A 23,934-nucleotide genomic window follows, 5' to 3' on the forward strand; every position below is an offset into this window, starting at 1 on the left:
AAAATTCCTCCAATTTTAATTATATGTCAGATTAAAAATCAGGCTAGTCCAACTGAACTACAAAGGAGTGTGATATTACAAAAACTGCTAATGACTAAGGTGACCAACGTCCTTCAATTAGGCGGGACAGTCCCCGCTTTTGACCTCGTGTCCCGCCTGCTCATCGGGCGATGCCCAATGTCCGCTTTCTGGCTTCTGGCAAGTCCATCAAATGTCCGGTTGTCTTTAAAAATCGGAATAAAACCGTACGCTGATTCGGTGTTCTTGACGGTGACGACACCATCATCGGCAACGTGTCCCGCTTTCGCCCGAAACGTCTGTCACCTTACTAAATGACACAGTGAATATGTTTTTAAAATTAATCTGTTAAGCACAGAAATGGTTTTATACTGACTGTAAGCACTTCATTGAACACAGGGTTTCAGGGTATGCTTCTGATTTTTGTTTTCCGTTTTCCAGAGCGAGTTTTGTCTGGTAGTAGGTACACTTCACATAGCTGAAAAAGGACAGAAAAACATAACGCTTGTGAGTAGCTTCTGGGTAAAAACTTATCCGTCACACACACACTCACACATAAATAATAATAATAGGATTTATATGGTAACATTTCCTCACTCTAAGGCAAGTTCAATTCAGCCTGATACAGGGGGCAGTCAGTAATGAAAATAAAGAACCTGAACATAAATATCAACATACCTATACAACATATCTTTAACTTTCAATATAACAATGATATGATATCTACTAAGCTTTGCCCAGTCATGAACACTGTCAGCATGACAGCGAACTGTATGCTTTAATCCATCACTCAGGAATACAACTGAAAGCAACTATGACGAGCACTGCCACACTTACGATCTGAGCGGTTGTTTTTTGTGTCCACAGGCGCAATGTTTGGCAGTTCCTCACGTCAATCTTCAGCACAGAGTGACGATGGTCATAGTCCAGGCCAAAGACAATGTCTCCTGTTACTGGAATGCGCCCATAGTTGATCTCCCCAGCATTGCTGTAAACACTTGCCAGACTTTCACGGCTGTCCTGTAGAAGGTGCAGATCAGACAGCTGATGTCATGTATACCTGGTTGATTGTTGACCTGCCATACCTATCCATTCACTTCTCTACATTTCTATCTGTTTATCTCTCTCTGTTTTGCAAAAAATTTTAAGGGGAAGGACTTTCACGAATCACTGCCGAACATTTATTGCATTTGAATGAATTAATGTAACTACTAATCTCTCACTGATTTTTTTCCCAGCATTTACACTCGGAGGAATGTTCTTTTCGATGTACTCATGATGACCAATTATCTGTCAATTTATTATACTGACTGCATCCAACCAAGTGGGGACAATAAATTATTCCCCTTTTTGCTCTCTAGAAAATCCTATGAAACAGTTCCAAAATAATAATTTTAAAAAATGTAAGTTGGAAGAAGTAATAAGGACTTTGCTGTCATCATACATTTTTAAATTACAAAATATAATTTTTATTAATGTGTTTCAGCAGGAGTACATTTGAATTTCAAATTCTCACTTTCCCTCAAAGCTCACCGAGATTTTCCCTTTAATCCAAAACTAACCTTTATCATGAAAATAATTTTAGACAACAAACTTTAATTTCATCAGCATACCTTTGTGACTCCAAAGGCATTATAATATAGAATTGCCCAGGCATTAAAGCTTTAACCTGCTGCATTTGTGCACAAAGTCAAAAGTGATGTGCTATTTCCACAGAGTTTCCTGCCAACAGCCACGTACACACACGAAACATACAATCCTTGCTAGCCATGAAAGTGCTGTAAACACTCCGACAGATCAGACTGTGTCCATAAAATAGCACAAAAGAGCCTCTGAAAATTCAGGCAAACTACCGCAACTAAAGATGGATCCATGATGCTATGGAAGCTTCAATTATTATAGCTAGTTAACACAGAAAGCCAATAAACATTAGTGAAATGGTTAATATAGCTGTTAGATACACAAAGAGTCAAAAGCAATAAACTTCCCTAAGAGTTATAATAATATTTTATTGCTTTATGTACAACATTATAGTCAGAAGAAAGAGACAATCTCAATATAGCTGATGCAGCCTTTGTTCCACAAACACAAGTTTGCTGTAGAAAACCGGTAGCAGTAACTGATCAAGAAGACAGTTGGCAGTCTAGCTGCTCCTCAGATTTTACCTGTGCAAGTATTCTTCTCATTCCTCTCTTGGAAGTGAACATGGAAGAACAGAAGACAAAAAATGACTGGTGAAGATGGCTGACTATGCTTTGTTGAGGAATGGCACAGTAAATGTATCCACTACAAAGTCTAATAATCGGAAAAAACACCTGGCATCAGATTACACACCAGACAGAACTTGTCATAGACAGTCATGCATTTTTCTGAATGCTGGCTTTTATATGGGCATAGAGGATGATACACACCTACCATTAAATGTGGCAAGTGAAGCCTTACAAGTGATATTTTGTGGCAACGTCAAAGACGTGATGTGCTTCAAAGTCTCAGAGACAGGATGTGCCAGGATGACCAACAGCTTATGGTTGTGGTTTATAATGCTTCTACAAAACTGTTGACCACTTAGCGCGCTCTCCAGCTCTGGCAGTTGTTTTCAATTTTAGTTCAGCCATGGAAAAGTGTCTATTACTCTACAATGCACAAACTTATTTTAAATTTCTATCCATTGAAATTAATCAGCAAATAAGATACATCAAGGCAAAATACAGCCCAATGCAGCATTCACTGTTTACACTTCTCTCCAAAAATCCTTCCACATGGCTGACGAGGCAAGAAATGCTAAAACTGTAGAGACTAAAACACACATTAAGGTCAGGTTTTCTAGTTTTTACATGTTTCAGGAATGGCAGTCTGTGGCTAAATGCACTTTTCATGGGAATCGTTCTTGTGCTGGCTCTAATTTCATGCACAAATGTAATATCATGCAGTTACTAAAACATGAAGCATGCAGGGACCTAAACAAGACATTATCTCTGCAATCTAAATATTTCCATGTTGAATACTGCATGCTGGGATATTGGGAGGTAGTATAGTGATACTCAAATGAAGGCACGAATGCCAAAGTACAACAGCTTCCTACAGCTACCATCAACATCATGCGAGTACTTGCCACATCCTTGTCTCTAGGTGGAAACCCAAGTGAAAGGAAACAACCATGCATATAGGGACTGTCTCCAAACTGTACTCAAAGAGGATAAAAACCACAGAAACATTTTATACATCTGAATGCTTAGACAAATGGAGGAAACTAAAGGCCTGCCAAGTAAAGCTGCATTTGTCATTTCTTCATCCCAGCTCAAGGGCTTTACCTTCAGAAGAATTAAAAATTATTTGTTTCTGGTCTAACTTCTTTTGCAAACACCACTGGGTATTCCAGTGATGCACTAAACTAGGAACGACACAGTGATAAGCAAGAAACATATACTGTAGTCCAACTGAAGATAAGCCTGCTACCTGAACACAAATTCTTCATACAGGCATTCCAATAATAACTACAAATGAAGGTCTAGGAACATACCTTGATCATTTTAATATTTACATCCTACAAACCATAAGCACATCAAAACAAAGGAGGAATTACAAATTTTACGACAAGTTATTTGTTTTCTTGAATGACTTTTCCTTTCAGTATGCTACAGAAAGACAGAATGGCCAACATTTGTGAATGAACTATGAAAATAAGAAACGAGTGTTGATAAAAAATTATTAGAAAGGCTCAACATGTATTTTGAGAATTAACATTTATATTGTGGGGTGAAAATAAGTGAAAAAATATAATTTTTTTTCTGTAGTTGGAAGCAAAAGGACAGAAGTTATGCAAGATATCTTTGTAAATGAAGCCAAGCTTGATTTGTAGAACCCAACATAAGGAGAGCTTTTCCTGGGACAACAACAAATAAGTAAAAATAATGGCTACTATTATTGGAAATTAACTCTGGAGAGAATTTGTGAAGAGTACACTATTGAATTATCCACTTGTTTGGTTCTTTTGTAATATGTCAGAGTCAGATAATGCTGCTACATTCTCCCACATATTCATAACCATTACTGTTCTGTGAAACCCATAAAATCCAGTATTTCTAGCAATCTTCATGTGATTATTTTTACCAGTCAACTCATGAAGTTGAAGCACAAATACTCCATAACTTATATCTAGTGGTATCATATCAAAGTATCCTTTCAGAAGGACAATCACTTACTTTGAGTAGTCTTATCGTTATTCATCACTGTAACTTTCTGCTCTAAAGAACATTAGTAGCTCTAAAAGCAAGCATAAACAAAATAATTAGTTCAATTCCAAAGACTTACACCAATGTTGTTACGCATGGCACTCAATCTGCTACCCGACCGATGGTTGGCAAACAGCTCATCAATATTATCATCATCATCATCGAAAGACCTCTGTGAATCATGGATGGCATTCAGTGGTGACAACAAAGTGCTTACAACACACAATCTCATGACAGCAGAAACATTCAAAATGCATAAATATATATTTAAAAAAATGCCACAGCAGCAGCAGCTTGTCAGTCTCACTTTGCCCAGAACTAAAGACAAAATATTGTATGCAAATTACGGGCTCTATACTGTCCTTCGACTCTTTTCAACACTTTATGACAAAATGGATTAGCATATCAGGTGATTTAAGAATATTTTTGACACATATTAGCCCTTTATGCAGACCCATGAGACTGAGAAACAGCTGCTTTGAAGCATAATCTAGGCTAAAAGCATGCACTGTACACTCACTACGTTACAAAGCTGAAATGAGACTGCACAGCACACCATATGCTGACAAACAAAATGCTGTATATGCTTATTGCACCTACAAGAATTGTACTACTACTTTGTTGCATTGCATAACAGTGACTACAAATGCATAAATACTTCACCATTAGGACTTAATGTGTATATCTGTTATCAAAATTGAATGTGGGATCTAACAGTAGTAATTTTGTTTCATTCTGATTGCAAATATTTTAGCAAGGTATTATGTAACATCATAAAGTCGTATACATTAATAACCTTGCCAGCTAAAGATATTGCCATCGCTAATGTTGCTTGCACTAGACAAAACCATTAAGCTGTCATACTTTGAACAGATCATCCCACACTAATCTCTGGTATGTCGTGCCATGACAAACAGCCACACTGCCCACTGACACAATACCACCTCTATCGCACATTTACCCTGGATTCTGTGTTCATTACTACTAGTAACCAGATTGTTAAAGATATATTATCTTTACCATGCTTCAACACTACTTTGCGATCTGAAGTCTCTAATTCCTTTCCTGTTTAAGCTGGTCAATCTAATATGAGAATATACATACAGGCATGCACACACCTACATTTATAGGAGTGCATGCATACAAACATGCATAGCAAAATGCACACACACACAGTGTTTTCCATCTGAAGATGTGTTATCGACCACAAATGAACTGCGATATTTTGCCGCTACTTATAAAACATCAGTGATAATTTTTTACATGCATCAGACATGACATCAGTATAAAAAGTCATAACAATTTTAACAAATAAAAAATACATGCTGTGCACTTTTTTTCTGGCTACTGGTAAAAAATACATCCAATATTTCTGTTTTTGAGGCGGTGGTAGAGGTGGAAAGAAAATGGATAAAACCACTCAGCAATATTCTGAAAACTAACAACTTTCCACAAGGGGTTCTGCAAACCCTTTGAATTTTATGGTTGGGAAACCCTGCACACCCAAATCATTAACTGGAATGTGTTTTAAGACTGATCAGAAGATTAAAGCCTGCGACAAACTATTTTTAAATTGTTGAGCAATTATTATAATGACCACATTTAAGTTTGAAGTAATAAATACAAATAGCATTATTGATCCTCTCTGTTAGCCATAATAAACTAAATTGATTTTTAAATTATTTCAGAAAAATATTCTTGTTTAACAGTATGTGAATATTTAAGTCAGTGGATGTGTCAGTGTATAAGAGCAAAAGTGCGTGTAAGATGCACTTGCATGGAAGGACAATCCACAGCCCTAACAAATCTTGCTCTCTCTCTATCTGCTCCTGTTACTGAGTATCACACAGAAGCTGCAAGAATGGCCTCTAGATTGCAGTCCACTGAATGCTAACATATGGCAACATACCAGCCATATACTAAACGCACACGCAGCATACAGAAGTACGGCACCTGTTACAAAGAACTTTCACAGCATGGTCAGAGACAAATCCCGAACAGTTTTGAAACATCTGCTTGACACACCACACCTCACATACCTCATCATGAGATCCTGACTGTGAACCTGTAGCCGCAGATGGATGGACAAGTGACTGTTGCGGTGTGGGGAGCTTCTCTTTTCTGGTGAACCAGAGTGTTCACTCCCTGCACTGTCTGCATCCACCGGTCTTGAGATGCTGATATCTGGAGGTAATTTTTGCTGTGACTCTGCTCCATCAGGAACATCTGACCAGCACAAAAGGAATCAGTAAATGATGCACATAAAGTAACAAACCAAACAAGCAAACTAGTCCAATTTTACTGAACAGGACTGTTCTTTTGCTCAAGCGGCCATTATTACTATTATTTTTTATTCACAAGAGTATTTCTTGATTTTCTTACTACTGATGGCTGGTGACTAGACTCATCTTATCATAAAATACATGAAATCAACAACAATAATGCATAATCATTATGTTTAGGTTGATAAGTTCGTTAAATATGACAAAAGTGTGTTATTTACATTTCACTTCATTGTCATCTGTTATAGAAGGTTACAAAGAGATAATTTACTTTTTCAACAAACTCTATATACAGGTTGTGAATCAAGCAAGTGTCAGAAATTCATGTGACCATTTGACAGAGAACATGTACTGCACTGCCATGGTTTCACAAGTAACAGCTCAACCAATAAAAATCAGATCATGCTAGACCCCATAACCAGCTCACTCAATGAGTGGACAAAAAGATCTCAGAATTCCACATGCCCATGGTCTCCAAAAATAAATAATATATAGATATACAAAGTTCATGCAGGTATAAGACTTTTTAATGCCAATTTCAAAGAACTAAAAAGTTATAACATAAATCAAGAGGGACTGAAAGAATAATAATGGCAAAAATCAGAAAGAATAAAAATGTTAGAACTGATGCAAATCCATACAAAATATAAGCCTAAAGCCCTCACTACTACCAAATAGGGTAAAAGCTACTTTTCCAAAAAAAAAGTTTGAAAAACATACACACCAGACATATATATATACACACACACACAGAGGGAATCTATTTCTACATTAATTTCTACATATTTTACTCTATAAACTATCCTCAGCTGTTATTTTTCAAACTACCTTTAAGCAAACATAGCATTTCCCCACCTGTCCAACTTATACAAATAAAAACTCAATGGCAAACCATTTACATCTAATGTATCCTGTACATCTTACCCTGAGCTGCCTTATCTTAACCAATTATTTGCCTTGTTTTCGGAGTCTCTGGTCTTCAGATTTCAAATATATTGTGCTAAGAATACTACACTGAGTTTCTGGACTTTGGTTTTTGATAATAAAGCAGTGCCTGAGTTTCTCTGTTCAATATCTTAATCACATGAAAAATAAGGTAAAGGTTGTCCCATGACTTTTTTCGGGTTGTTAGAGAGTGAGGTGTTCAAGACTTCACTGTTCTCGAGGCCAGCTTTACCTGAGGGTGGCGCCCATCTCCTCTCCCTCACTGCCTTACCTTCCCCAACCCTCTTTGGAGTCAGGTACCCATTCCCACCAGCTGGGTCAACCAGGGGAAGTGATCTGCACTACACAAACGTTGAACTGGTGTGCCTTTCAGTTCAGATGCTAGTGCTCTAACCACTCGTCTATCTGCTCTGATCACATGAAGCTATTATCCAGATACCTTCTCGCTCCCTCTCATTTTCTCTGCTCCACTCATATATATATATCTCTGACTGACCAATAACCTCAAAAATACAGCTCAGTACAATGCTCTCTCTCTCTCTCTCTGTTTTTCCTGGCTTACTTCTGTCTTCATGCTGCCAGAGATACCCAAGAATTCAATTCTCAACACATTTGTCTCCCCTTCTTTGCCTCTCTGTCTTTATCCTGATTTATTTTGTGTTTGGGGTTTTTTTCGCCTTGCAAGCATCATATTTTATTTCTATGTCATGATTTCTTGTTACTCAGTTGTGCAATTTTTCACCTTGCTGTAAACTTGTTTTTTAACCCCCTTTTGAAATTCTATGACCTAAACAATAAAGTACAGTTTAATCCTCTCTCTCTCTCTATACTTCCTTCTCTTTCTTTCTGCCATGCAGACTCGTACAAATCAAGCAGCTGTTTAATCCATTGTGTCTACAATAAAGACAACAATATGGACAAGAATGATGGAATGCTACATGTTATTTTTAAAAGAAGAATGTCTGTTAATAGCTTTCTGTAGTGTATATATACACTATAACTGAGGAAAGTTTAAAAAGCTTTGCTTATTACTTCCTTTGTTCAGCACAAGCACTACTATGTTCTATTTGCACTGACAGTAATGCGGAATAAGTAGTCAAAGCAGTCTTCAACAAGCAGTATTGTGTTAGATGAATCCTCATTAAAAAATTACTAGATACTAGTTCAGCATCTAAATATGAGCCTTACTAATAAAATAATTGAGACAGACAGCGTGCCAGTGGATTCAAGAGCAAACCTTGTCATGTGTAAGTAACCCTCCTCCCAGAATCTCTGATGCAATTCTCTCAGTTGACAAATGCTTTACTAACAGATGTTTAGGTTTCTGCCTTAGACACAGGAGTCAGGTGCAACTTTTAATACTACCCCCTCTTACCCCACTAAAAACACAACTGGGATCAAGATGAATTATCAATTAACATTAAATACCTGAAAACAAAAGGAATGTAGGGTCAAGTGTTACTGTCCCTAAAGCTTCTACTAGACAGGCTTCAGCTGCTAGATTGTTTTCCTTTCATGACTTACCCATCTTAAGCCTCCAAGGACCAGACATGGATTGGGAGAAAATTTACTCTAGCCAAACTCCGGCATCAAATAAACATATTGTTGCTCTGGAGGATCCTGTCCTGACTGATAATTTCTCTTTCTGAGATCTTGTTAACATATTTTCGAGATCCTTTCATTTAGCTCACCAGTGAAAACAAATATTATTCCACCATCAGGTTACTGAGTAAATAAAGTCACTGTCATGTAGTAAAGTGAATGGCATTCCTGTGTCATTCAAATGCAGAGTCAATCAACCCTCTGGGTCATTCAAATGTCACGCAAATCAAGAAGCTGTACTCCAACGACACTGGACAGAACTACTGAGTTTACACTTTACAAGATAACACTTTGCTTAAGACATCGTACACCTTTTTCAAAGGTTAGACAAATATCTTACGTAAACATTAAGAGCAATCAGAAGCAGGAAGGAAGAGAGTTTAGCAAGGAATACTTCAATGTGAAAAGTTGTCACCTATGAGGTGAGGACTATGGTAACAAAGTACTCATGCAATAAAGATCTCCAACTGGCTGCCCTTGTCAATGCCAACAGACATTCCAGAAAAGTGCAACGAAAACAATAAAAGATAAGAACAATAATGATACCTGCAAAGCGATGAATCAAAACAGAGGAAGACAACTGTACAAACTCACAAGATACTGTATTAGCTTTTCTTGTAGCAAGAACTAACTCCAGCAGCGTGGAGGGTTTTGCTCTGGGCGGATGGTTAGGGTTAGAATGACAGAGGTCTGGTTGAGAGTCAAATGCACCTTGAGGCCTGCTTAGCACAGATGCAGAAACTCTTCCCCACCTGCTTTGCAATTCAGGCAACGCACCTTCTAATTTGGATGGTTTGGGTGCTGCCACTGAATCGCTGCTGTATTGCAACAGGACTTTGTCAGGACTTGCATTAGATGTTGGAAAGTTTTCTGCATTTGTACTTGGTATTGAGTCTTTTGTACTCTGCAAAGCGACTGTACTATGCAAACCGCAAGGCTGAGTTAATGTTTTGCCATTCATGCATTCATCCATACAGGCAATGGACTCTACTGTCATGCAGCGATTGTTAGCTTGCAGGGTGGTCTCAGATGGTAGTAATGGCCGTTGAGAGTACATGTCAGTACATGGAGACAAAGTGTTAGCAAGCAAAAAGGTTTCTTGGTCAAAATCACCTGACAAGCGGAGTTTAGGGGAAGCAAATGGCAGCCTGCCTGTATCTGTCGCGATGCCTTTGTCTGAATCATTTTCTGCAATTGTTGTAATAATGACAGGCAAAGTTCCTGCAGCTGGAACGACTTTCTGTCCCAGATCAACTGGTTTTGGTGGCACAGTCGTATCTGTCACCCTGCCTGCAGCTGCTGTGACATTCTGCCCACAATAACCTGCACCAGACTGCTCTGGAATGGATGGTGTGCCATCTGTACCTGTGACAAGGGGTTTGATCTCTCTCTGAGTATTGCTGACAATTTGTGTCACAGTACAAGGAACTTCTTTGCCTTCATCTGCATTAGACTTCTCTTCTATGAATTCAACTATTAAGTTAGGTTCTTGGCCTAAGCCAGATTCCAACACTAATTCACTTTCAATAGGCTGCTTGTCTACCTCATCGCTCACTTTCTTCTCATAAGTAGTATCGATAATGACAGGAGTATCAATAATTACATTCCTCTCATAAGGAGTGTTGATAATGACATTCCTGTTGATTTCTTCTTGGGAAATATTCTCCTGCACAGTAGTAGAACTGCTTGAACTACAAAGGTTCTCTTCATCATCAAAGGCATTTTCTTTGTCTACAATGGCAGCCGCTGCATGCACAGAACCTTTAAAATCTCTTCTCAGATCCTGATTCTTTTCTTTTTCAGCCTCATCAGCATTTATCATTAAAGCATCACCTCCGACTTGAGACGAATGCTTTTCATCCTCCTTCTCTGATGAAAGTGAATTTTGTTTCACCTCACTTCTAAGGCCACCATCATGTATTGGCTTCGTCTGGCTACTGGAGCTGGATGTTTCCTCAACCTTAGCTTCTACGTCTCCTGCCCTTGTTCCTTCCTCCACGTCCCGGACACCTTTACCTGCAAAATAAACCTTCTGACTAAATGCTTCAAGAGGTGGACACACATCACACACTGATGATGCATGAAGCTCTCCCTCACTGGCTACTTCTACTCTGCTTCCATTCCTGTTACCTACAACACCTTCCTCATCCAAAAGTAGAGCTTCTTTGTCTTCTGACTTTTCTACATTAAAACCTGCATGAGTTGCATCTGACCAAGAAACATGAGGCTCATTGCAAACTGTATCATCACTGCCCTCGTCATCATCTAACAAATCCCTGTCTCTTTCATCTCCAAGATAATCTTCATGGCAGCTTTCATTGGGTTCAGATAATTCCGAAATGATGCTCAAGGTATCCGAGGTTGTGCTGTTACACCGCAAGAACAGTTGCAGCGTGTACGGCAACTCGTTCTTCGGAGCCCTCAGAGCAGCCAAAGGGTTCTCTGTGGATTCACCAGCCTCTGGTACCAAGGAAATGACTCTCCCCTCAAACTGCTCCTCGCCTGCACCATGATGATGACTGATGTGTTCCACATGAGCCTCCACAAGACTTTCTGATTCTTTATTGACTTCTCTGGTATTTCCTGCCTGTGAGCACATGTCTACAATACAACTCTTACCATCCTGGCCACCTTCATGTAGAACAGAACTTGTATTTTCATGGCATGTTTTGTCATTCTTATCTTGACTTTTTGTGTCGCTCTCTTTGAGACTTTTCCTTTCCAAGCCTGACAAGGATGTAGTATCCATGGTAAACATATCTTTTTGTTCGCCACAGCTGCTTTCATCCCCATTTTTTTGTTTTTGATCTCCTTTTGCCTGCATGGATTCCTGATCAAGAGGTACTGTAACAGCCCCATGCTGGTTACACTGGGGCAAAGAGAAACTGCGAGCATGTACATCAGAGGGGGAGAGAACCACACCTGCACTGTGCACAGAATCTGCCGGGACTGCATTAGCAGCACCTGAGGGAACAAACTTTGTGACTGGACTGATTTCTTCTCGACGTCCATTTTCACTGACACCATTGATGCTGCTGCTGCTGTCACCCTCTGCTGGACGACTGTGTTCTTCGGATGATGATTTCTCATCACCTGCTGCACCTGTAAAGATTTCAGCAACAAAGCCTAATCTAAAGGTTAGCACACCCAGCAAGTTAAGCCATATCCACTATGGCAGAACTTGAATGTGGAACCATCACCAGAACTTGTAACTAAGGAATGCTGCTGTTTTCAAGCTAAATAACACATTTTTGATTGTACATGCGACACTTCAAAGAAGCAATTTTTGTCTGTATAGTAAACACTTTAACGAGCCAAAATGTTCCTAATGTTCAAAACATATTCAAAGATTAAACTTTGCCACTAAAACTTTCCCATTAATATGATTAACATTTTTTCTAACTGTTAAATATGTTTGTGCACAACAATGACCAGTTTTCAGTCCAGCATGTACTATGGATCCCCATACACATTAGACATAAAATATTTACTTTTTTTCCAAGCCATAACCGGTGAATTCCTTAAAATCTCTCACAAACACACACCACACTGCTCTCTCTCTCACACACACACAAAATACATCCAGCATACATGTTCAAGCAGCATCAACTGTATAAAAGTTTTCTGATTATGGTTTTAAAGTACTTGGTCTATGTTAAGAGAATATATGTGCTGCTGCAACAATGTTGTAAAAGCCCCCACCTCTTCTTTGAAAAAAATTAAGACAAAATTGGCGCTGAACAGCGGCAGCTAAAGTGAGCCAAAAAAAGGTAGGAAGGTAGGAGGTATAAAAGGCCGCTGACAAGACGGTTCAGCTTGGTTGCCTCTTATCTCTCTATTCACAGCCTCTAGCTGGGTAACAGGCTTGGCCTTTGTGGTGTAGGGAGAGGCACGTTTACAGCGAACCTGCCTACTTCACTCATCAAATATTGAAAGTAAAGACCGCATTTCTTCTTGAACAGAATTAAAATAAAAACTTCTTTTGAAAGAAAATGCGCTTGGCCAGCTCACGCACTACCAACACGACAAGGGATCAGGCTGCCACCTTGCGGCACTTGTTGGGTGGCCTGATGGAGTCAGCGATCCAGTCTAGTGAGTATCCGCTTATTTCCACAGGCCCGCCACTAGCCAGAGGAACCCTAGCGGGTGGACACGAGCTGTCGCGCCAGGTAACTTCCACCCGCACCTGTCGATCAACCCGGACACCCGCAACCCCAGCATCCGTCACGGGCAGCGGCGCCCAGAGCTGACGAACGGTTCTACCTCCCGCGAGCAATGGCAAGTCATTTCCTCCTCTCTAAAAAAGACAGAAACAAACATCTGTGTTTACAGCCCTGTAGGCGGGCCGCACACTGACGCCCAAAATGGATTTCAGTAGGAGTGATTGAATTTGGACCTTCACGACATCAATCCCCCTTAATTCTTTCTAACCCTTGACCTATAATTCCGATTAATTACGGAAACGGTTCAAAGCTTTATGCAATTCTTCCTGTCACACACCAATGACCCAGTTAGGTAACAGGTCGAGGTTCCAGCAATGATTTCTACTTAATTCCACAGGCGACTTCATTTAGCAGCCATACAGGCTCTGTGAGTTTGGTTGGTTGTTTGTTTGTTTGTTTGTTTGTTTGTTTGTTTGTTTTAGTTTCACGCCGTACCAGCATCTAAGGCTCTCACTGGGCTCTGTGGGCGATTGGTGAAGAAAAGTGCATCGTTAACAAAAAAAACCAACAAAGGTTTTGCATCTCTCAGACTCAGCTGACTCCGTGGTCAACGCTTTGTTAGTGGAAAACTTTACAGTGGCATTGACTAAATTACAAAACAAAGATGTTCTATGCTTGTCCTGATGTATTGAAAGATGTTTGGGTGTAAGAATGCTCAGCGCTAGAGACGAGGTTGTAGAAACAACTATAGTATGACCGCAGACTGTACAGATTGCAAGATAATGTCAAACGGTATTAATACCATTTCCTTTCAAGTAGATGTTCGTCCAAATGACAGATGCGATGTCGTTCTTCATACTGATAAAACCGTGAATTAAAACAAAATCTGTCCGACATTTCAGTAGCTTTGTTCATCTATTCCTGATACCCCTGGATGGTCAGCACAACCCCAAGTCTGTCCTCTCTCAACTTAGTGACACGCAAGTGCCAGACACTGCAAAACGTTGGCCCCGCCCAGCAGCTGTCAATCACCCAGGGTTGTCTTGGAGCCTGGGAATCGTCTCAGACTAAGGGCTAAATTGCTTCCACTGAAACAAGTTGTTGGGCCCTGTGAACGGTGAATGAGCAAGGTGACCCGTAGCAACCCTTCGGCTCCTTCCAGCGTGACCTGACCTCCACATGATGGTGTCCGGTGCCAGATGCGCGCCACTGATCTTCACTACCAGAGTCTTTTAAATAGTTTTTCTGAAGCACTGATTAAAAAAAAAAAAAAAACTAAGCCAACAGCTTTCATCATTTTCCTGAACTGTGGCAGGGACACGGTCATCTGCTGACAGTTGGATTGAGCAAGCTGGGAGCAATGACAGTTACATGTCTTTCACCCTCCCATATGGCATTATTCAGTTATAACCTTAGCATTCTACTGCGTGCGCCCGTGTATGTTGTTATTTCTGTTTGTTGATATCTTGTGTCAAGCGCTTTGAACTAGCCTTTGATGGTGGGATAAAGCGCTATATAAATTGACTTTATTATTATTAACTCCACCTGGAAACATCCCCCCTTCCCCGGGTAACCCAGTCCCAAGCCCGGATGGAGGAGGGTCGGGTATGGGGCTAGCAACCCCACCCTGTACAACCACCCCTGCTACACAAACCGCAAATACAACATTTTGTGCGGCTATGCTCCAATGGGGGTGATTAGGAACAATGGGGGTGATTAACAATGTCGTTACCCGAAAATGGTACCTAAAACCGTTTAATATAAACGTTGCATTAGCTGTCAATACATACTGCTGGGGACCTCATTTCCCCTGCTCCACAAACAAATCTCACTCCCTGTTGCTTTGCCCTCTCCTCCCACAATCAGTGTTGCTACTTTAAACCTCCCAGCAAACCACAAGCTACACCCACCCGCTAAAGCTGCCTCCTCCCAGCAGCTTGCCTCCCACAAATAAATGCTGAAGATAGGTGAATGTGACAGGGCAACAGCTTGTCCCTCACACTGGCCACGTGAGCTCCTCCACCTTCACTTACTCAACACACTCCATGCTTTGGCTGCGTGTGGCACCGCCACTAGACGAGAAGTAAAACCTGACAGCTCCCACCCCGTGTTTTAAATGTTATTTCCACCTCGACCCCAGCCTAACCTGCCATCCCACAGGACAACCCCAGCAGCACCAAGCCCCCACCTCACCCCGCCCTCTCCTTCGATCAGACACTGACCAAATAAGGAGAAGTCGAAATGGAGCCAGATGTATGTATTATGGCACTGAGATGTTAGGTGGATAGTTCACATCTAGTAGTTAAACTTGGTCCTAGATATATCGTTTCTCTCTCTGTATCACTTGAACAATTCAGCCAGCGCCTATCGATGTCGTGCAGCTGGCCACAGAGCTCGTGCAGCTGGCCACAGAGCTCGTGCAGCTGGCCACAGAGCTCGTGCAGGCGGACAGCTGGTGTCGACTGTCCCAAGTCTCACGACGGGCCAACACGCGCCAGGCGCAAGGGGTGGAGCAACTGGGAGGCTGCTACACCCTCCTCTCCACACCTGCTATCGACTGACTCCAGCCCACGCTGCACTTTTCTCTCCCCCCCAAACTCCACATCCTCCCCCCAGCAGCGGTGGGTGAGGGTCTGCACCAGGTAATCAATTCGTCGCCGAGTTTACGTCTCACCAACAACTCGTCCTGTGAGGTCAAGCTTGCTGCACTTCCTTGACCTCTGATGTTGTGGAGCGGGTAGGGGTGGGTGGGTGGTCGGTGACGAGGTGCTGAGGGTCCGTGTTCCCACCCACCGACAAAGCCGCTCGCAGTCTCGTCTATTGAAGGAAAAGATCAGTCGGGACACTGGCATGGCACATTAGGTATTTTCTACAGACGATCGTGGCAGTCGTCTTGGCCTTTCACTAACCGGATCTGACGCGGACTTGTCAACAAGGTGTGCACGTGCTCGCGGGAGGGGAAGGGGAAAATGTTTTTACGCCGAGCCAGCAACTAAGGTTTATATCGCGACAAAGCAGCCAGCTCAAACAGATTGCAGAGAAAGAAGAGCGCGGCCGACGAGTTCTGAACCCAGGAACCCAATCCTCACTACATTGGTGACAGACGCTAACTGTTGCCGAGTGGAACAAGCGCTGGTTCACTCTCACTCTCGATATATATATACACACATATACATATAATATTGTACCGAATCTGACGAGCAAACAGCTGTCTGGCTTCCGTGTGTGTGTGAACAGTTATCCTTTCGCCGCCATGTTCACATCAGTGTGCTCTGGCGAGAGACGAAGTCCGGGTGAAACTGTTTTATCTTAGTTTGAAACGATTTTATCTTAACATTTTCTGTATTTGCGCATCGGCTTAGGACCTTTCTAGAAAATCGTTTTAACTTTACATTTCAGGTCTAAATGTGTTTATAATGAGAAATGTGCCGTGCACCTGGCCTCTGCGCCAATTACACAAGGAAACAGTTTTTAATGACATTCCGGGTGATTATGAAGGGTTTACACTGTGTAGTCATTTCGCACGATGCGTAAAATAATGCTCACACACAGAGAGAGAGACTGGGGAAGAAAGGGGAAATTAAAAAACGAGTCGAAAGCAATATACCAAGGCAAATGTGTGAAAAATATAAGATGCAAAATTACTTTTCGCACTAAACGTAACCACCTCCACAACTTATTCTGTGAAAACTGCTTGTGAACCGCTTCCGCCTCCATCCTCACCACCCAACACTAAAGCGAATCACGCCGCTTGTTTGGTCAGTCACCCCACCCCACTACTGCACCCTTTACTCTCCCCCCCACACACACACACTTTACTTCTACCTACTCACATACAAACTGACTGAAGTGTCTTTGGTCATAAACGTCTCCATCACTGTACTCCCGATTGCCTTTCTTCCTGCCTCACCCTCCACACTCCACCCCGCCCCTCCAATCAACGACTGATGCACCCCGGGTACCGAATGGCCCTCGCCGTGTCGCGCTCCGCTCTGTTTACAACACTCTCCCCCTCCGCCAGGGTCCTCATTAAGTGGTGTTAAGACTCATCTGTTATCATCACTTTCCAACACTCACCCAACTCCTAGAACTGCTGCCCTTGGGGTTACTGGCTTTACAAGTCTCCTTCACTAACTTCAACCCTCAAAACTCTCCCCTCCATCCCTAAGATATCCCTTCTTATCAAAGTTTCTGTACCTCATCTCCGAGATCACTGCTGTATTTACTATTCCTTAAAATATCAATTTTAGTTTTATATATATACACACACAAGGTAAGTCGACTATAGTCATCCATAACATGTGATGCACAACAACTCAGCATGTTGGCCGTAACGATGATCGTGAGACATGTTTGTAAACAGGACAAAGCCTCGGGTGGATAGGTATACACTTTAGTCAGGTGCAATTCCTTCTTTTAATACAGAATGTTCACGACCCAGAGGATGTCTAGCTGTGTGTTAGTATCTGAATGTTTGCTTGCTAAGGTTGGTTCTGACTGCTGACTTTACACGGGAGGAGACTTCCATGACCCATGCCACCGGATGCCTCACTGAAACAGCTGTGTTGTTATTATCTGAATTCATGCTTGATGAAGGTTGTTGATGAGTTCTGCTAGGTAAATGTCTAGCTGAAACGTTTTGTTTATTACCCGGAAAGGAGCGATTTGAGTCCATCAGGCAGATAATGACCAGGTACAAACACTCCACACCAGGCTCTCAAAGTTAATGTGGCATTATCAAAGAGGATGTTGTGTGTAAAGACCTGGCTCCTCTAATGATTGTTCACTAAAACTGAGCAGCAATCAATTATTCACGCTAACATCTCTACCCTTCAAAGCATGCGAAAATCCATAAACAAGACAAATTATGTTTACGCCTGTAGATTAACGACAGAGGTTGTAGCTCCGCCATTAACTAACTTTGTTGACTACCGACGGCTAAACACGCGCACAACACACCACCACTTCACATTTGTTCCACTGCCGTCGGCTGAAAACGAAAATGCACAACACCCAGAGTGAACATAAGAAACAAGACATAAGAACAGGTAATAATCTACTAAACCACGCACATCACACAGTAAGCACAAACACAAGAAGAGGAACAGTGGAGGTAACTGAGGTGAATACGAAGTTGGGGAGGAAAGTAGGGAGGAAGAAAGCTAACACCACCAACAGATCACTGCACGAAGTGTGCATGCAGAGTGCACGACCACAGGAGCTGGGTGCGCAAACAACAACACCTGACACGAGGGAGGGGTGGCCGGTACTCACTGCCTTGCGAGGGACCCGGGGGCTTGGGTGCTGGCCGACGCCCAGTAGGGGCTGCTAGCGATTGCGCCACTTCCGGCGATCCCCGCAGACCCGTACAGGACATCCCCAGGCTGAGGGTGTCCTCGCTGCCGCCGGACCACGAGGCCAAGCTGTCGCCGTCACGGTCCAGCGCCCGCTGGCTGGCCAAGTCCAAGAGGCGCAGCTTCGTGGCCGGCGAGGCTGTGCGCGCCGAGGCGAGACTAGCGTCCGAACGCCCCGAGGAATGGCGGCGCACGTGCTGCTCGGCGGGGCTCCGGTTCAGCTTCGCGCCATGAGGATCTTCCTGTGCGGGCTGAACGTGCACCTGCATGACCGGCACTTCCAGCCTTCCTTCTCCTGTGTGAGGCCGTGATTCCGAGACGGTAATCTCCGACGAGGATGATCTTGGGGGATTATGAGAAGCCTTGGTGAAGTGCTCGTTGGGAAAGTGGGAGTTCTCCCCGCTCCTTTTTGGGAAAGACAAGTAGCCTGAGCTGTGATCCCCACTCGACTGATCGCGTCTCTCGACATGGCCCTCGAGTCCGGAGTGACCATGTCTTCTGGATGGGGTGTCGGCGGAGGGACTGGTTGGCGTCACCTCGCCCCATTCGGAGCTGGTGAAGGAGCAGCCGCTGCTGTGGTCGTCGTCTCCAGAGGGTGTCACTGGCGCCGGAAGTAGAAGGCGCTCTTCGGGCCTGTCATGGAGGTGGCTGGGAGACCTGGCGTCCCCACTTTTCGACCTGGCGTCAGCAGCAGCAACAGCAGCAGCAGCAGCAAGGTGGGGCTGAGGCAGCACTCTTCGCCTCACTTCCTTCCTTGTCCCTTCCGTCCTCTACCCCCGCCCATGTTTCGCTCTGTGCGTGACGCCGGCCGCCGTCCAGGACAGGGTCTGCGCTCCTCCTCGCCTGCCCTTCGCGCCTCGATGACATAACTTCAAGGTCGGGTGACTCCGGCGCCAGCCGACTGGCGCTGCTCACCCGCGTGGTCAGAGCGCTCTCTGGGTCACCCTGCCCATGACGAGGCGAGGCTTTCTTCCCGACTGCCAACGTCTCCGAACCGGAACTGCCGACTCTTCCTGGCACCGCTAGTTTCCCGCGTCTGGCACGATGGCTCCGAGTCGGAGCTCGAGTTCGAATCCCGCCGGCGGCGGCACGACACGTGCTGCACCACCATCTCCCCGCCTGCCGTGCTGCCGACCGTTGCCGAGGCGACGCCGTCTTGCGTGCCGGCTCCGAACCCTGACCGAAGGGACTCCAGCAGGGAGGACAGACGTCGTTTGTCCGACTCCTGGGGGTACTCCACCCGGGCCGTGTGTCTGCTGCTGCTGTCGCTGCTGCTGCTGCCATGGCCGGTGCGATCCTCCAATCCCCCCAGGCTTCCTGCGCACAAGGAAAAACAAACAGCAGACATCTCAGAAGTAGGGGCCACAGAAGGGGGCCGGGCCAGGCCCACAGCCTTCAACACCTATGTAATCACACACATAGCAAAAGCTCTGGAAGGACAATGGCGAGCTGGAAATCGAAGATGTCTAGACTCCCAGACTTAACAAATTTACAATTCTGTCTTTTCACTCAAGTCCACTTACAGTTTTCCCCCTCAAAAGATGTTAAGTGAAGAAGTTAATGAAACATCAAGCAACTTGTTAGTGATCGCTGACCTCGCGGGTCTGATTGCTGTGTTTTGAACCACATTTAAAACAGGGGATCATTAGTTAATGAGGAATAAAGTGCTGGTGAATGAAGGGCTGAGGAACGGGAGGTCCTCCCGACTACGCATCCTGCTATGGAAGCAGCAGGTACAACACAGCGTGCAACACCTGTGCAGACACCTACACACAAGCCACAGTCTAATCCACAAAGTTTTGTGTGGAGGGGAGACGACAAGCATCATCTAGCTAGCTGGTGACAACGATGAACAGCGAAGGCATACTGTGTCTACTACACTTATGTAACGAAGACATCAACAATGCAGCAACGCCAATCACATCATGCAGGTCGCGTGTGTGTGTGTGTGGTGGAGGGGGATGTGGAGGTGTTAGGAAGACGGACTAAGTCGCATAACACGTATACTGAGCGAAGCTGGGTTGTGTTGACGGTTAGAACAGGAAGTTCAAATAGTTTGGATGCGGACACTCCAGACACGGGGAGAGAGGCAAACGCCAGGGGGAGCTGCCGCAGTAACAACAACAAATATCACAATGCCATGCAGAAAGTCAAAGGTGTAATTCATTACTGTATCTTTATGTATTACTCAATATTTCTCTTTCTCCCTGCGCACGACTGATGTTAACCTGTAATGTGCTGACGAACGAAACAAACACCAACTCAATGCACAGCATGCATGAATGGCGACATACACGTACGCACACGCGCACACACACACAATCTTGTGAATGAATTCAACAACTGCATGCTTTTAGAGCTAACGCATCCATAAACCAGCAAATACATCAAACAAAAGTTCCAAGTAACAGTTACTAACCGACAGACGACACAACAAGTCAGCTTCTGTGTGTTGGCCACGTGCCACCCGGGCGGAAGACCACAGAAGGCTCGGGTGGGAACAGAACCTGTGGGAGGGGGACGTAATGGTGGTAATAATGGCGGCGGCGGTGGTGGTCATAATGGCAGTGGTGGAGGACGTAGTCGGCTGTATATCGATCACAAACGACAACAGCCACAATGCGCACCGCACCTCCATCCCGGCAGTTAACGGACACTCGACTGCAATTCGCACGTCACGAGGGACGAGTGTGGCCGTCATTATCTCCTCTTACAAACCTGCGTCGCTCGCGCCACGTCTGGCCACGTCTGGCCACAAGCCCCATCGTCCATCTCCCTCAGGACTTCGACCAACAAAAATCCTGTTTATTCAAAAAGTGGAAATAAAAAAAAAGACTGAAAACACGGCCCCCACTGAATCAGATGGCTAAACTCGGAGGCTTGTTCCGCTGAGGACCATTCTCGGACACAACAGCTCGAGAACACAACCAGAAAAAAACTCTGTTGCTCAAGAAGCACAGACTAATGACCAAACATATTTATGGCAATAAATACAAGGAGCGCGCACACACACACACTAATCGAGTTTATCGCAATAAATAAAGCGACGAAGAAGAGAGTTGCTGCTTCTAAAAGTTGTGAGAACTACAGCACACCAACACGAGAACATTCGCTAATTACAGTTTAAAGAGGTTATGCGGTTTTCCTCAAAAGCTTACATAAACTGACCAAAGCCCCATACAACACACACAGTGAGAGAAACAAGAGAACTGATGCTTCACGCGAGCCAGCAACTAACGGGCTACATCCCGGTAATGGAGGCGACCCTGTGTTCCAGCAGGTGCCGCGTGTGCGTTCCTATGTGTGTGTGTGAGAAAGTTCTAACACACTGACTGTAAGAGCACAGCTCTACCTGCCCTAACCACCAGCTGCGGATGCTGTGGCAGGGCATCAGCCACACTCTACGACCATCAGTGATAGCTGCAAACGAAGACGGAAGACGAAGAGGAAGCAGAGGACGTGCCTCGGCGCTGGCGATGTGCTTGGTGACGTGCGCAGACGTGACCCTGCCACTGACCTCTGCAGGCTCGAGCCCCGTTAGCCGACAGGACACAGAACGACTTTGTGTCTGACCTGCATCTGTGATGCGTAGGTATGCGTCTGTCGTGCGTAGGTATGCGTCTGTGGTGCGTAGGTATGCATCTGTGCATCGGAACCGATGGGGAGAAGGGAGGAGGGCAAAGGGGAGCAGCCGGCCCCTAAAAAAAATACTGAGGAGTTAAGAATGTGAACGTCGTTCACTGTCAGCATGAAGTTTGCTCCTCTCCCAAAAGCCGAGCATCTTCCTTCGCGCTGTGTATGCATGCGTGCATGCCAGTGGACAAACAAACTTACAAACTCATCACCTTTTTATTGCCACTGCTCGTAGTCGAGCAGAAATTCAGACACAAAGTCACGCGTGATGAAGTGAAGGAAAATGTCCACCGTGCTCTCGCCTGCACAACAGTTGTTCACTGTGTACTATCATTAGCAGCACAATGTTAGCGATGGCGCTCATGATGCTGAGTCTTCCTTCTCTTGCACACAAATATTACCACGGAATACAATCACGTGACCCCGGTCCCCACTCCACCCAGCTCCCACATCCAGAAGCGACTTACTGATAATTGTTCTTCTTCGTCAAACTGTAAACGTCAGAGATGGAGCCACTGTCTCTTTGTAGGTTATCACCCTCCCCCTCCCCAAGCCTCCAAATCGCCCATAATCAAGACTGGGTGAAACCAAACCTACATCAATAGCCGTACTTTAACCTCCCCTTTCTTAATCAACACTGTACGACACAACCATCAATTGTTGTCACGCATTCAACAACACCAACACCACCTGGTCCCCATCGCAGCAACCCACCTGTGTTCCAAGCATCCACCAATCAAAACTGCTCCCTCTGGGATTGAAAAATAAAAATGTTGGTATAAGCAAAACTCTTACCTACCTGGCAAGCAACGAGTTTACAATATTGACTGACGGTCATGTTTACACACACAAACACACACACACACACACACACACACACACACAAACACACAAACTTCTAACACAGCCACTAACACCAAGACCAGGAAAGGGATCACTTACATGAAGCTCTGCTACCTGGGGCAATGACAACACACCTTGATTAGGCAATCAGTTATACAGCCTGCCCATCAGACATTTCACTCACTGCTGCAAACACATCTCATACATTCCCTCGAAATGATTATTTGCACTCGGGTCCCTCACAATCAGTTCTGAATAAATGTGCGAGTGATATGTAGGTGTGTGTGTGTGTGTGTAAGAGTGATATGTAGGTGTGTGTGAGGTCATATATCTGGGTGTAAGCACTGATTCATGAGAGAGAAAGAGAGAAGAAAAGACTAAAGAAGCTGTCAGGTGATGTCCTAACACCGACTGTATCCAAACACCAAGCTCCCCACATCGGTTGAGAATGATCAAATCCCCGAATCCCCCGTAAAGTAAGCGCGATGGTCAAAGGCAAGACCAGCATGCCCTGCGACTGCCTGTGGACACACCTGCTTTGTTGGGAATGGTAAAGGTCGTCTCGTCCTGGCCGCCACTCTTTTTCTTCTCCGACTCTGCGTAGTCCGTGTAGTCGGAGCTAAACCGCCCTGTTGGCAGGTAAAGAGGTTACATGTAGGTATGTAGGTAAGGACCGTCTGCTCAGTCTTTATAGTATCACGGACACCAACACCCTTAGTAACCACCTCTATACTGGATGTCATCCCTTTATGCATATTGTATATGTTACTTTAATCATTTCACTTATCTATCTTTATTTAACATATCTGTGTTTCCTCCTTAACCTTCCTTCCAAACAAATAAATATTCGATGTTCTGCTTC

General features: G+C 44.0%; 1 protein-coding gene across 21 annotated transcripts in view; it reads right to left on the reverse strand.

Moving 5' to 3' along the window:
- Nucleotides 1-876: 876 nt before the first annotated feature.
- Nucleotides 877-23,934, reverse strand: part of LOC112566429 (synaptotagmin-like protein 4) — a 61,438-nt gene continuing 38,380 nt past the window's right edge. For 7 of the 21 annotated variants that reach the window (XM_025242626.1, XM_025242622.1, XM_025242620.1 and 4 more), the window contains exons 3-8: nt 23,606-23,701; nt 18,517-19,913; nt 10,193-12,181; nt 6,290-6,476; nt 4,330-4,422; nt 878-1,038 (exon numbers count right to left, since the gene is read on the reverse strand). In XM_025242626.1, the coding sequence (XP_025098411.1) occupies nt 4,353-4,422; nt 6,290-6,476; nt 10,193-12,181; nt 18,517-18,865 (2,595 nt within the window). In that variant the 5' untranslated portion in view covers nt 18,866-19,913; nt 23,606-23,701 and the 3' untranslated portion in view covers nt 878-1,038; nt 4,330-4,352. Of the gene's footprint in view, nt 1,039-3,130; nt 3,200-4,329; nt 4,423-6,289; nt 6,477-10,192; nt 12,206-18,516; nt 19,914-23,605; nt 23,702-23,934 lie in introns of all 21 variants that reach the window. The other 14 variants (XM_025242628.1, XM_025242629.1, XM_025242630.1 and 11 more) reach the window with 6 other exon arrangements.

The sequence above is a fragment of the Pomacea canaliculata genome, linkage group LG6 (assembly GCF_003073045.1).
Source record: "Pomacea canaliculata isolate SZHN2017 linkage group LG6, ASM307304v1, whole genome shotgun sequence".
In the NCBI taxonomy this organism is placed as follows: domain Eukaryota; kingdom Metazoa; phylum Mollusca; class Gastropoda; order Architaenioglossa; family Ampullariidae; genus Pomacea; species Pomacea canaliculata.